This window comes from Schistocerca piceifrons, chromosome 9 (genome assembly GCF_021461385.2).
Source record: "Schistocerca piceifrons isolate TAMUIC-IGC-003096 chromosome 9, iqSchPice1.1, whole genome shotgun sequence".
Classification (NCBI taxonomy): domain Eukaryota; kingdom Metazoa; phylum Arthropoda; class Insecta; order Orthoptera; family Acrididae; genus Schistocerca; species Schistocerca piceifrons.
The window spans coordinates 54,737,605-54,752,674 of NC_060146.1; the positions used below are offsets into that span (position 1 = coordinate 54,737,605).

General features: G+C 44.1%; 1 protein-coding gene across 3 annotated transcripts in view; it reads left to right on the forward strand.

Annotated features, from left to right (window-relative positions):
- LOC124717278 (zinc finger protein 226-like) overlaps nt 1-15,070 on the forward strand; it is a 324,457-nt gene that overhangs the window by 159,745 nt on the left and 149,642 nt on the right. The window contains exon 7 of one of the 3 annotated variants that reach the window (XM_047244093.1): nt 5,662-6,741. The exons of the other annotated variants lie outside the window; for them this stretch is intronic. Coding sequence (XP_047100049.1) covers nt 5,662-5,725 — 64 coding nt within the window. The 3' untranslated portion in view covers nt 5,726-6,741. Of the gene's footprint in view, nt 1-5,661; nt 6,742-15,070 lie in introns of those variants that run through there. 3 annotated transcript variants of the gene reach the window in all.

Below are 15,070 nucleotides of genomic sequence, written 5' to 3' on the forward strand. Positions count from 1 at the left end.
GATGTAACACAGCTAGGACTAGCAGCACTCGACTGTACGTCTTACGCCGAGCTCTGCGTCACTGCTACTACTGTCCGCTGGCGCGCTCCCGCGCCCAGCGGCACGACAAAACAATCTCTCTGACTTCAACGTTAACTAAATATGCCCTGACTTGCCAGTGTTAAATATTACATAATTTAAACATAGTATTTACAAAACATATTTACACTAGACAATATATCGTATACAAACAGTTTCATGTGTCAAGTAAGCGAAAAAATGCATAGCAAGGACTGCATTGTAGCGTCACACCCCGAGCACGGGGTCCCGGGTTCGATTCCCGGCGGGGTCAGGGATTTTCTCTGCCTCGTGATGAATGAGTGTTGTGTGCTGTCCTTAGGTAGTTAGGTTTAAGTAGTTCTAAGTTCTAGGGAACTGATGACCATAGATGTTAAGTCCCATAGTGCTCAGAGCCATTTTTTTTTTGTAGCGTCACAGGTTGTCCACTCATACCTTAAAAACTGTTACAGGTATTGCCCACTGCTGAAAGTACATATAACGCCTTGTCTGTGGGGACTGTAGCCAATCTTCCTGAAAGGTCCGAACAAACACAGAAGATAGGATTTATTTCTATGAGGAGTTTCAACATTAGCCACATGGTGGAGCGCCTTAGGAACATAGTGGCAAGTGTCCACTGTGTGCGCTGGCGGTTCACGGTCAAGTTGCAGAGACGGCTCTGGTGGCAGTGATACGACGCACGTGGTGCCCAAGTGGCAAATCGTGTCTCGTGTCTGTACGAATGTTACATGCCACCTCGTTTCAGAGTCAGTCTTAAACTGCTTGCACATTACACGATTTCGCCCGTACGGGAAAAAAGCGTACGGGGAAATTTTCTTACAAGGGGAGGACACGACGTTTGGAACGCGGATTTACTGCAAACTTCGTACACTCGTAGTACTCCATGACGACAACAAAATGTGTAAGCAGTAGCGCGTACTTCTCAAGCGTTATTGAGAAAATCGCAAGATAATTTCGGTCGTCGATTATATATCTGTGCGTGGCCATTTTACCATGAAGCGGCTGCAGCCGAGTGGTGTTGGCACGGTAGCTCAGCGTGTTCGGTCAGAGCGTTAGCTTTCCTTTCTAATAAAAAGCCTGAGCGAACGGACCACCGAACAAACTGAACGGGTGTCTTCGGACGTCCGCCCTGAGCAAATTCAAAGAACAATATAGTACAATTTTTATTTAAAGTGGTTGGCGTTCAAGCTGCTGGATCGCTGGAATAGAGTTCCCTTCGTCAGTTTTTTATTTTTTTATTTTCAACACAGTCATTTTCTTTACATTGATATAATGGGAAAAATACGTATAATCGGATGAACTTTTATTAAATTTACAATGTTATTTGGCAGTCTACTAATTTTTATTATCACAAATAATATAATATTCATAACTATCGATTAGTAAACGACCAAACGAATAAAGTGATACTGAAAATATATGCTTGTCCGTGTCTTCAAAACTGTTCGTATTTAATCGAAAGCGAACGAGAAATTGCTTCTCGGAAGACGCTATTAAAATACACTCGATACTGCATAACCAATTATCAGCGCCAATTTTTAAGGAAATACTGCGTTATGCATGGTTTGCTTCCAAACTATCGTCTGAAAGAGAGGTTTTTGAAAATGTTAACGAGGTTTGTTTTTCCACGGAAATCGTCAAAAGACCTTGCGTATGCGTAAATGTAGCATTTATTCAGTGCAGCTCGTGCCGTTTAACTTTGTTTTCCATGTTTCTACCAAAAATACCATCCTGCAACTTGTAATGTCGAAAGCGACGATTAATTGCACATCTTTCGAAAGCCGTCTGTGCCGGTCAAAACCTGGAGGTAATAAGTCGTTTCGGGCTCCTTCCAGTTATAAGGGATTTCTCAAATCACGGACAAGCATGCATTTTCAGCATCACTTTATGCGTTTGGTCGTATACTAGTCGATAGTTATGAATAATTCATTATTTGTGATAATAAAAATTAGTACACGGCCAAATAACATTGTAAATTTAATAAAAGTTCATCCGATTACACGTACTTTACCCATTATATCAATTGTAATATAAATAATAAAGAAAATGACTGTGTTGAAAATAAAAAAAAAACTGAAGAACGGAACTCGATCCAGCGGCTTGAACGCCAAACACTTAAAACACAGTTTCTTCTATATTGTTCGTTGAATTTGTTCAGGGCGGACGTCCGATGACAGCCGTTCAGTTTGTTCGATGGTCCGTTTGCTCAGTTTGTTAATTATAAAGGGTAGGTAACGCTTTGACCGAACACGCTGAGCTACCGTACCAACACCACTCGGCTGCAGCCGCTTCATGGTTAAAATGGCTACACACAGATATATAATCGACGACCGAAATTATCTTGCGATTTTCTCAGTAACGCTTGAGAAGTACGCGCTACTGCTTACACATCTTGTTGTCCTCATGGAGCACTACGAGTGTACGAAGTTTGCAGTAAATCCGTTCCAAGCGTCGTGGCCTCTCCTTGTTAGTCGACTGTTGAAGAGCATGAGACCTTTCACACAGTACGGTTACAACACGGACATGATTTTTAGTCGTGTTGCAACCGTCCAGTGTCACTGCCGCCACACGGCACCGTGCCGTACTCTCGGTTCAGTGACCCACGTGACCAAGTGCACGCTTTCACACTACACGATTTCAGTCGTACGGGAGATGTCCCCAGTTTTATTTCTACTGCATTTTGGTTTCAGGTTGCGATTTTCCGTGTTTTCAGTTTGTGTGTGTCGCTGGCTTATTTTCACTTTATGGAAGGAATTGACGCTAAAATTTTGATATTGCTAGTTGAATCAAAACCTGTATTATGGGACAAAACTTTAGATATTTATAAGGGTAGAAACGCAACAAGAAAAGCCTGGGAAGAGGTATGTTCAGCACTCAACCCAGATTTTGAGAGCATTAGTGATACAGAAAAAAATGCATTTGGTAAGTACGACCTATTGTTGTTGTTGTGGTCTTCAGTCCTGAGACTGGTTTGATGCAGCTCTCCATGCTACTCTATCCTGTGCAAGCTTCTTCATCTCCCAGTACCTACTGCAACCTGCATCCTTCTGAATCTGCTTAGTGTATTCATCTCTTAGTCTCCCTCTACGATTTTTACCCTCCACGCTGCCCTCCAATACTAAATTGGTGATCCCTTGATGCCTCAAAACATGTCCTACCAACCGATCCCTTCTTTTAGTCAAGTTGTGCCACAAACTTCTCTTCTCCCCAATCCTATTCAATACCTCCTCATTAGTTACGTGATCTACCCACCTTATCTTCAGCATTCTTCTGTAGCACCACATTTCGAAAGCTTCTATTCTCTTCTTGTCCAAACTAGTTATCGTCGAAGTTTCACTTCCATACATGACTACACTCCATACAAATACTTTCAGAAACGACTTCCTGACACTTAAATCTATACTCGATGTTAACAAATTTCTCTTCTTCAGAAACGCTTTCCTTGCCATTGCCAGTCTACATTTTATATCCTCTCTGCTTCGACCATCATCAGTTATTTTACTCCCTAAATAGCAAAACTCCTTTACTACTTTAAGTGTCTCATTTCCTAATCTAATTCCCTCAGCATCACCCGATTTAATTTGACTGCATTCCATTATCCTTGTTTTGCTTTTGTTCATGTTCATCTTATATCCTCCTTTCAAGACACTGTTCATTCCGTTTAACTGCTCTTCCAAGTCCTTTGCTGTCTCTGACAGAATTACAATGTCACCGGCGAACCTCAAAGTTTTTACTTCTTCTCCATGAATTTTAATACCTACTCCGAATTTTTCTTTTGTTTCCTTTACTGCTTGCTCAATATACAGATTGAATAACACCGGGGAGAGGCTACAACCCTGTCTCACTCCTTTCCCAACCACTGCTTCCCTTTCATGCCCCTCGACTCTTATAACTGCCATCTGGTTTCTGTACAAATTGTAAATAGCCTTTCTCTCTCTGTATTTTACCCCTGCCACCTTCAGAATTTGAAAGAGAGTATTCCAGTTAACATTGTCAAAAGCTTTCTCTAAGTCTACAAATGCTAGAAACGTAGGTTTGCCTTTTCTTAATCTTTCTTCTAAGATAAGTCGTAAGGTTAGTATTGCATCACGTGTTCCAACGACCTATTAAGCAAAGTAAATACTTATTTGTGAATACTTATTTGTATTATAGCCTGAATAACATTTTACTTTTCCTTACAAGGCATTCCGACGGTGTGAAGTTGGTCTACCCAGAATTTTACCATCTAGTCTTTAGCTCCGTAAATTTTGTTAGGTAAATAATTAAAAACATAGGGTATTTATTCTCTCGATATAAGGTGGTAGAGGTATAACTAGGCTAACTAAATAACATAGTATTGAAAGTTTAAAAAAGCAGTTTATTTCATCAAGGCTACAGAACACTTCTATCTGCAGAAGAGACACTTCATACTATCTTCTGTGTCACATTTGACAAATTATATTTTAGACATTTTCCAGGGTACACTTCCGACTTCTGACACAAAAAATCTGCTAAGCAGAATTCTGATACTGTTTGCTGCCAAGCCTCGTCTTGTAGTATATTCCCCTGACAAATCTTCCAGGCCTGTGATTTCGTTGTGTCCTCAACAATATATCCGCCTCTGTCACGTACATAGTTGTGCAATACGATGCAAGCATTGACAGTGAGCACTGCAAAATGTGGCTGCACATTGATAGGCCGTGGAACACGCGCCTTTTAGTACTAAGAATGCCAAATGCGCTTTCCGCATATCTTCGTGCTCTGCACAATCGATAGTTAAATATTCTTTTTTCAACTATTGTTTTCTCAGTAGGTGTTTGTGTAAGCCAAACGTTCGCCTCCAACAAAGAAGTATGGTATTTCAGGACTCTCCGTCCCTGAAAGAGGTTGTTCCACAGGTAATGGTTGAGAACCACTTTCTGTTGATCTCCGCAATTTGGACCTTTTAAATATTGATGAGTCACATTCTTTACCATAGTTCCCTACATCAACGTAAACAAATCTGTACTTTGCGTCTGCTACAGCCATAAGCACAATAGAAAAGTAATCTTTGTATTTGCAATACATTGATCCCGAGTCAAACGGACAAGTCAGTCAGCCGGCTAGTGTGGCCGAGCGGTTCTAGGCGCTTCAGTCTGGAGCCGCGGGACCGCTACGGTCGCAGGCTCGAATCCTGCCTCGGGCATGGATGTGTGTGATGTCCTTAGGTTAGTTAGGTTTAAGTAGTTCTGAGTTCTAGGGGACTGATGACCTCAGATGTTAAGTCCCATAGTGCTCAGAGCCATTGGAACCACGAGTCAGTCAGTCTTATATGCTTACCGTCGACAGCGCCAACACAGTGTGGTAAATTAACAATACTTTAATAGTCAGAAGCGATTGACATCCACGTATCACAAGTTAGTGTTGGAATACACTCTTCTCGCATTACTGACCAAATCACTGCACACACTTCAACAATTTTTCCAGCCGTTGAAATTCCAACCCTGTAGCTATAGTGGAATTCCGTAAACGTACAGCCACTCGCCAAATATCTAAAAAAAATTGAACATTAATTTTTACATAACTCAACAATATTAAAAAAGTTTTCATGAAAAATACTCAGATAATACATTTGTATTTATGCAGGCAAGGAAGTAATCCGAAGATGGACCAACCTCCGAGACTGTTTCGCAAAATCGAAAAAAGATGAGAAAGCTGCCAAAAAAAGTGGATCTGGGGCCAAAAAACGTAAGAAATACCTGTTTTCAGACCAACTTCAATTTTAAACAAAATCTACACGGAAAAGGATACGGCAGACAGCCTGGACTCAGAAATTGAGCCAGGAACACTTGACGAAGACACGGAGCCTGAAGGTGCCGGTGCTACAACTCCGATTTGTAGTACGTGAACCCGCCATACGCTCTTACAGGAGGGAGAAAACATAAGAAAGCAGACGAGGTTGAGATGAAAATACTCGAAGCTCTGAAACCTAAAACGCCCTGCAGTAAGATGTCCTCTCTTCAGAGTTTCATGCCTCATTTGACAAACTGTTCTAATAGTGAATTCCTTCGATTTCCAATGGGAGTGTTAAATGTACCTGATAACATAAACAAAATGAAGCAAACAGTTCCTGCTCCTCCTCAACCAAGATATGCCTCTTCCATGTCATCCTATCCGCCATTCCCTCAGTGTACGCTTCAGCCATCTGCAGTTATCCAACCACCATTTTTGAAGATTCAACAACCTTCATTTCCACCTCGACAATATGCAGGGGCTAGGTTTTCCAGTCAGAATACAACTAGCGTAGAAGAACATTCCTTGTATCAGCATAGGCCTATATGTGGACTGCAAAATCATTCAAAGGAAGCACACCATTCAACGCCTCTCCAAAAAAGTACACGGGCCAAACCAGAAGCACAGACAACATCACATGACCTGCACGAAATTATTCACAGTGACTCTCCACAAAGTGAAAATGTTGCAAGTCCGTCTATTTCTCCTTCAGGTAATTCCATATATTCCGATTTCTTCAATTGATATCATCAATTTGTTTTTGGAACGTCAAAAATAATCTACCAAAACAATATACACGATGAAATCCATAATTTGATCAGAAACCTACAATGTTTGTATTTTCCGAATTTCATATTTGTTCATAATTGTATTTTTATTGATGACATAATCTCAAATCTAGCCTAATAAATAAAATCGATTATTTTACATGTATTTTATTGTTTTGCCTACTACTAAAATGTCATCTTACTGCATAACCATCTTTCCTGTTTACATGGTACTTTGGTAAGTAGAAATATAATGAAAGAATTTTATATATGGAATTTGAAAAAATACAGCAATAAGAGTTTATACATGTATTGTTTAGCTTCAATGGCATATTTGTTCAAACCCCAGTAATAACAAAGCTGTATTTAAGTAGTTAAAAACTTTCTGTCGTCGTTTCTCAGGTCTGCAAATAATGTGCAGAAAACCCCGACTTCCTCACGTCTCAGATTAATTGGATGAACCCAGTGAAGGCCATCGCGCGTTCTTCCTCTCCGACGTCGGTACAGTGTCCATAACGCAATGACTTGTTCACGATTAATAACAATAATTCTACCAGGTCACACGTTGAAGGGAACTGATGATCTTGTTTAACGTTTAAAAATCGTTCAGTGTGAAAATCAACCGACTACGATTTAAACCCGTATGGTTTTTTTTCCCTTGCGGGCGAAATCGTGTAATGTGCAAGCAGCCATTCATGAACACTGATACGAAGAAATATATTATAAACGTAAGGGAGAGGGACTTGTCATCTGAAGTGTTGTGGTTGGCAGGAGAGCCAACACCGTGTTACTAGAGGAGGCCGAAAGGCACGCGTTTTAGCTCACGCAGGCTGGCGTGAGGTCTGGAACAGGACAAGGAAGTTAGAATTTAGAAAAACGGACGTAGCTGGTGGAATACTTAACTTTAATCCATTAATGATGAACGTCGCTTTTGACGGTACATGATTCACAATATAAATAGTAACTGATAATGGCGCCTTGCTAGGTCGTAGCAAATGACGTAGCTGAAGGCTATGCTAAACTATCGTCTCGGCAAATGAGAACGTAAGTAGGCAGTGAACCATCGCTAGCAAAGTCGGATGTACAACTGGGGCGAGTGTTAGGAAGTCTCTCTAGTCCTGCTGTGTGGCGGCGCTCGGTCTGCAATCACTGATAGTGGCGACACGCGGGTCCGACATATACTAACGGACCGCGGCCGATTTAAAGGCTACCACCTAGCAAGTGTGATGTCTGGCGGTGACACCACATTCCTCCCCCGCAAATCGGTGTACGGTTGTGGCATAAGGCTTCCGCCCGCCGTGGGGAGGACCCCATGTTGACGTATGCGACGAGGTGGGGAGCCTAACAACAGGCGAGGCTGTGCCACCCGCACCCTGCCATTCGTACCGCGGGAGCTAGAAAACGCCTGAAAACCTGCTCCAGGTTGCACGCCAACATGCGGTGTGTGCGCCCGCAGAGAGACAGGAGGGGCCGAAGGGTCGACCTCCATCGGGTCGGGGCACCCGACGGGCGAAGACGACATATGGTGCGGAGCGGGCAAGAGTTTCATGTCGGAGGACAGCTGGTCACGGGAAGCGATCGGCGGCGCGTGACCCAGGGAGGCGCCCGGCGGTTGCATGGACGTGTCCACTGCGGGCGTCGCCGGCGGGAGAACAGGCGGCGGCGGCGGCGGTGGCGACGGCGCGTCGCCATGGGGCAAAATGGAAGGCAGCGTCGGTAACACCTGGGGCTGTGGCGAGCCAGTAGATTGGTCCCCAGGGCGCTGACCGGACGGCACCGTCGCTGAAAGCAGACGGCGAGCGGTAGATCCCGTGCGACGACAGAGGCGCAGCTGGTTGAGATGCCGACGCACCTCACCAGAAGCCCCCAAAACCAAATACATAGCGCGGCCGAGGCAGCGAAGAATGCGCCCTTCGAGCCAACGCCGTGAACCTCGATAGTGGCGATAGTAGACAACGTCGCCTGGGGCAAAAGCAGGTGTCTGCCGCTGCACAGGAACCTGATGCGGCGGATGTAGCAAAGACATCAAGGTTCGATGATGACGACCGTGGAGCAGCTCAGCCAGCAAGCGACCATCTCGGGGCTGAGAGCGATACGAGGGCAAAAAGAGCAATAACGCGTCCTCCCGAGAATGCGACTCTTTCAACTTCAACATCTGTGACTTGAAAGTCCTGACCAATCGTTCAGCGGCACCGTTTGATTGTAGCGAAAACGGCGCGGACGTCAGATGTTGAATACCATTGGCCTTGCAGAATGACTGAAATTCTGCGGACATGAATTGTGGGCCATTGTCGGAAACAATAGTCGGTGGAAGACCTTCAATGGAAAAGATAGCAGATAACGCTTGGATGGTGGCAGATGACATCGTGGAAGACATCCGGACAACAAAATGAAAATTACTGAATGAATCTACCACAACCAACCATCGAGCATTCCAGAATGGACCAGCAAAATCGATGTGTAAGCGTTGCCAAGAGGAAGTGGCTTGTGGCCATGCAAAGAATTTCCGCGGTGATGCTGATTGTTGTTCGGCACACACCATGCAAGAAGAGCACATATTCGTAATCGCGACATCGATTCCGAACCAAGTACAGTGCTGACGAGCAAGTTGTTTCGTTCTCACTATGCCCCAATGTCCTTGGTGAAGAAGCTGTAAGACAGAGGATTGTAACGAACGTGGTACCACGACCCTGGACTGATCATTATCAGAACGCAACAGCAAACACCAAGTCGTACAAAAAGTCTCTCCTGGTGAGCAAAAAATCGGCGAAACAACGAATCCCCGATCCGTGACTTTGACAAGGGCCATTGCGTAGCAACAAAACGCAGAACGGTAGCAAGGACAGGGTCGGCAGCTGTGGCTGTAGCTACACGACGAAAATCAATCGGAAACGATTCGATCACGTCATTGGTTTCCGAATCAATGAACATGCAAGCAAGTTCGGAGGAATGGAATGCTCTATCCTCAGCAACAGGCAAACGGGACAACGCAACGGCGTTTCCGTGCTTAGCAGTGGACCGATATATGATATCGTAGCGGTACTGCAAGAGGAAAATAGACCAGCGAATAAATTTCTCCACTGTATGTGGAGGTACAGGCTTGGTCAGATGAAAAAGCGATGTCAAAGGTTTGTGGTCTGTGATTATGGTAAAGTGAAGACTATACAAGAAATTATGAAACTTTGTAAAGGAAAAGGAAAAGTTGCAATTACTAGTTGTGGATTCACTGTTGCCTTGAAGTCCACACAAAGTCTCAATTTTCCGAAGGTTTTGGCAAAATTACTAAGGATGATGCCCAGAGAGAAGCCTGCACACGTTCAATTACATCTTGTGATTCCAAATCGTGTAATGTTTTTGCGGCCTCATCACACAATGCATGGGGAACATTGCGCACTCTGAAAAATTTCGCTTGCGCGTTTACTTTCAGTTCCAAATGTGCTTTATAGTTCTTAGCGCAACCAAGGCCCGGTGCAAAAATGTCTGCAAATTCTTCACATAGACGAGAAACGCTGTCGGAAGGCACAGTCTGGTTCACTGATAGGACCTGATTTACTATAGACAAGTTAAACAACTGAAATAAATCGAACACAAACAAGTTCACTACAGATGAAGAACGAAGGACGTAAAATGACACAAGTTTTGTTTGTCCTTTGTATGTTGCAAGAAGGCTGCACTGTCCTAACACAGGGATATCTTGACCTGAATAACTAGTTAACATTTGTGGCATGCGACAGAGGTGTACCCAGCTGTTTGTACGTGTCTTGATTGATCAGTGAAACTTCAGCCCCGGTATCGAGCTGGAATGATATCACTTTGCCGTTAATGTCCAAGTCTACAAAAAGTGTATTGTCCTGCTGACAACAAGAGCGACTGTCTTGTGCAACGTGAACTGACACTGGTACAAAATCACTTGCGACTTGACGGGAGTTCCAGCGATGTTGACGCACACTATTTGTGGGACGAACACAGTCACTGTTAGAGAGAGTGGCACTGGGCGGAGTGGAATGAACTACATGAATTTCCATGGGCAACGTTTCACGAGCCTGAGTATCCTTGGTTCGATTCCGATTCCGGCGTGAAGCAAAGGGCCTGGAATGGTTGTGAGTTTCCGATCTGAACTTTTTCTGGCAAACACTCTGAATATGTCCTTTTTTATTACAGAAAAATCAAATAGCTTGGCGTGACGGGCAATTCTCATGCGAATGTCTAGTAGCGCACCGCAGGCATGATTTTAGCACTGCATTTGCTTGCCTGCGCGGCACACGTGGCTGAGAGCCTGGCGGCAGCGGCGCGGCCGGGCGCGAGGGCTGTTTACTGTTTCATGCAGCTCGCCCGGCGGGCCGGTTAACCTGACACACGGCTGGTGAAGTTTCAAATGATTCCTGAACAAAGTCAAGTGTGTCCTGCCGATCCAGTATGTCCATCACTTGTTGAAGGGAGGGATTGACTAGTTTCAAAGTCTGTTCCCTTATACGAACATCAGAAACGTTCTGTGCAATTACATCACGTACCATAGTATCTGAATAAGGGAGTCCACATTGACACTCAAAAGCACAATCCCTATTAAGGCCTTGCAAGGTTGCAAGCCACCCCCAATTAGTCTGACCTGCCGTACGTTTTGTATGAAAGAAGGTATACCTTTTTGTAACTACATTGACTGCTTCTTTGAAATATGCATCTAATACAGATAAAATTTCTTCGTAGGACAGAGTTGCTACGTCGCGTCGGGGAAATAATTTGACTATCACGCGGTACGTTTGTATGCCGACCGATGATAAGAGATAAAGCTGCCGCTCGTTACCTTGAATTCTGTAGGCGGCGAGATGGAATCCAAATTGGCGTGACCACTCTGTCTAGCTTTCCAGTGCACCATCAAAAGGTCGAAAAGTCGGTGCAACAGCGTGTTGTGGCTGCGTTAGCGGTGGAGCGGCGACTGCCGCATCGTTTTGCATTGCACGTTGACCCTGGACGAGCTGTCCAAGGGCATCCAGTAATGCCTGTGTCTGCTGATTCTGTAAGCGATAAAGTTCGGACAGTACATCTGGAGATTGTGGCGAAGCCATTACACAAGTAAATCAGGGCAATATCGATAAGAACGCGGTTTGGCCTCGTCGCCAATGTTGTGGTTGGGAGGAGAGCCAACACCGTGTTACTAGAGGAGGCCGAAAAGCACACGTTTTAGCTCACGCAGGCTGGCGTGAGGTCTGGAACAGGAAAAGGAAATTAGAATTTAGAAAAACGGACGTAGCTGGTGGAATACTTAACTTTAATCCATTAATGATGAACGTCGGTTTTGACGGTACATGATTCACAATATCAATAGTAACTGATAATGGCGCCTTGCTAGGTCGTAGCAAATGACGTAGCTGAAGGCTATGCTAAACTATCGTCTCGCCAAATGAGAACGTAAGTAGGCAGTGAACCATCGCTAGCAAAGTCGGCTGTACAACTGGGGCGAGTGCTAGGAAGTCTCTCTAGACCTGCCGTGTGGCGGCGCTCGGTCTGCAATCACTGATAGTGGCGACACGCGGGTCCGACGTATACTAACGGCCGATTTAAAGGCTACCACCTAGCAAGGGTGTCTGGCGGTGACACCACATGAAGAATACGCTGACAAAAATGTGAAGAAGAGAATGTGGGAGGAAGTGACCTAATGTTCGAGGGCAGAGAAAGTGCAACACCACAGGAACAAAACGCTGTGTAAGTTATATTGCTTTTATTTATCTTTAACACAACATGTACATGCAATTCAGACTTCAGTGAATATAATCCAACTGACATGGCAGAGCGCCTTCGTATACAAAGTAATCGGCGAACTGGGCTGGATGCCTACGTATCCATTGTGTAAAATCCTCATGAACTGAAGGATGTCCATATCGTGTGTCTAAATACTAAACATCATCACTCTTTCGTACATAGTTGTGCAGAACACAACATGCCTTAACAATGTCTATTGCGAAATAAACGTCCACATGCGGGGGTCTGTAATAGATCCTCCACGTATTTGTCATTACCACAACGTGCGCTCTACGAAACGTTTTGCACGATAATGACGATAGTTGAATACGAGGCAGGTCAAATATAAATGGGATTTTAGTTTCTATTTAAATTCATTTAATGAAAAACTCAAGGCAATTATAATTTATTTTTACACACAGTCTCCTGCTTTGCAAATGCGTTTGTCCCAGCGTATGGGCAGCTTTTCGATGCCCTCATCATAAAGAGAACTGGGTCGTGTCCCCAGCCAGTTGCGCACGAAGTCATCTTCAGATCGTCGTCCTCCTAGAGCTTCTTTAAGCGGCCCGAATAAATGGAAATCGCAGGGCGATAAGTCCGGGCTGTAAGGAGGATGATGAAGTGAAGTCCAGTGCATTTCCTATAGCCGCAATGTGGGGTGTGCATTGTCGTTGAGGAGGATGACCTGTCGAATCGACTGGTCTCGTCTTTTGCGGCGATATGCAACTCTCACCTTGTTCAACAGTTCGCAGTAATAAGCAGCACTGAATGTGCGTCGCTCATGCAAAAAATAAATCAGCAAAATGCCTCGCTGATCGAAAAAAAAAAACCGTTGAAAGAAGCTTGCCAGCTGACAGTCGAGTCCCGGCTTTCAGTGCTGTTGCCTCCCCTTTCTTCCGCCACTCCTTACTGGCGTGTAGTGGTGAACCCATGTTTCGTCGCAGGTGACGGTCCGACTCAAAAATGCATCACCTTCTTCCGCAGACCTTGCTGTAAGCCTCCGACAGACCTCCAAACGTCTCAACTCCATATTTTCGGTCAAAAGTTTAGGGATCCATCTGGAACACACTTTACGGAACTGTAGGTAGTTTGTGAAGATTGCTTGACGGCTCCTATAACTTATTCCAACTTTTTGTGCCATTTCTGGTACTCTCGCCCGTCGATCGTCGTCAATAATGTCTTTTACTGCACGAATGTTTTCGTCTGTAATGCTGGTCCGAGGACGACGATCGTGTTCCTGACTTTTCCACAAGTTCTTTTCCTTCCTTGAATTTTTTATGCGAAGCAAACACACACATCCTTGATAATGTTTTATCACCGAACTGTGCAGTCAATCTTTGGCAAATTTCCGCCGCTGGAACTCCTTCACGCGCAAGAAATTTGGTAATTATGCGTTGCGAAATGGAGGGGTGCACCCATTGCTCAGACATCGTGAGCGTTACTGACGAGACGTCGGGAAATAACTAACGGCACGCTCTTCTCACTTCTAACGGTCCCGCCTAAGCGTAGCAGAAGCGCGGGGCCAGTCATACCAACTGTTGATCAGGAACAAAAATCCCGTTTATATTTTATCCCCCCTCGTACTTTTTTGTATCAAGTCGAAGACCCACGTATGGACACACAGTTCTGTGCGACTGCGAAAATGCGTCGTCAGAAAAAAATACGTAAGGCTCTGGCGTTTCGTTTATGTCTGAATTGTGTTTGTCTTCCGGAATGTCCAAGTTATTAGACAGTATTCGCTTGTAGAACACTGATTATTGAAATATCGTTGAGTCAGCACATTTACCATACGATGCCACATCTACAGCGACAAATTTATAAGTTTGCACCACAAACAGCCATTAATACAATAGAGAAATATTTCTTACAGTTGAACATTGATGCACTGTTTGCTGGTTTTACCAGTCGCACATGCCTTCCAACAACGGCGCGGAGACAGTTTGGAAACTTGGCCATAGTTTCAAAATCTCTTGCTATTTAGCCAGTCGGTTTTGGTCGGTTCTGACAAACATTCATCTTTTAAAATAATCCAGATTGATGAATATACTGTTCTTACAATTTTTGTGATTGTTTTTACTGCAAGTCGGAAAGCATGATGCAAATCAACGAACGAATTTCCAGCTGCCAGATACCTGAAAGGGAGAAATTACTAAATTATTTCACACTTTTGCGAGATAGGTTAGTTTTAAGGCAACTTTTATCTGAACAAAATTCGTTAAATATTTTTCTAAGATAATCAAATAAACAGAATTTTTCTAATCATTTTCTTAAAATTAACGTATGTCCCGTCATATCGTGCCACATATGGTATGCAGAAACATATCACTACTTGTAGCTTCCGTTTACAAAGAATAGACATTATTGGTAGCTAAGATAATATTTCATTTTTACAGATGTATCGTTACAGAAGAAATGGTGTAACATTAAAGATTCATACAGCCGAGAGAAACGGAGATTAACCGGTAGAAGTGGTTCTGCAGCTGCGAGAAAGACACCATATCTGTACTTTAATCTCCTATCATTTCTAAGTATTACCACTCCATCGTCGCATACACATAGCAGCGTGTCACCTGAGTATGCTGAGAATCAGGCCACAGCAGAGACTGAAGTTCCAATTGGACCATACCAGGTTAGGGTGCTCGGTAAGAAAAGGAAAGCAGTAGACGAAACTGGAATTTTTAAATACTTCTACTGCCGGCCGCGGTGGTCTCGCGGTTCTAGGCGCGCAGTCCGGAACCGTGCGACTGCTACGGTCGCAG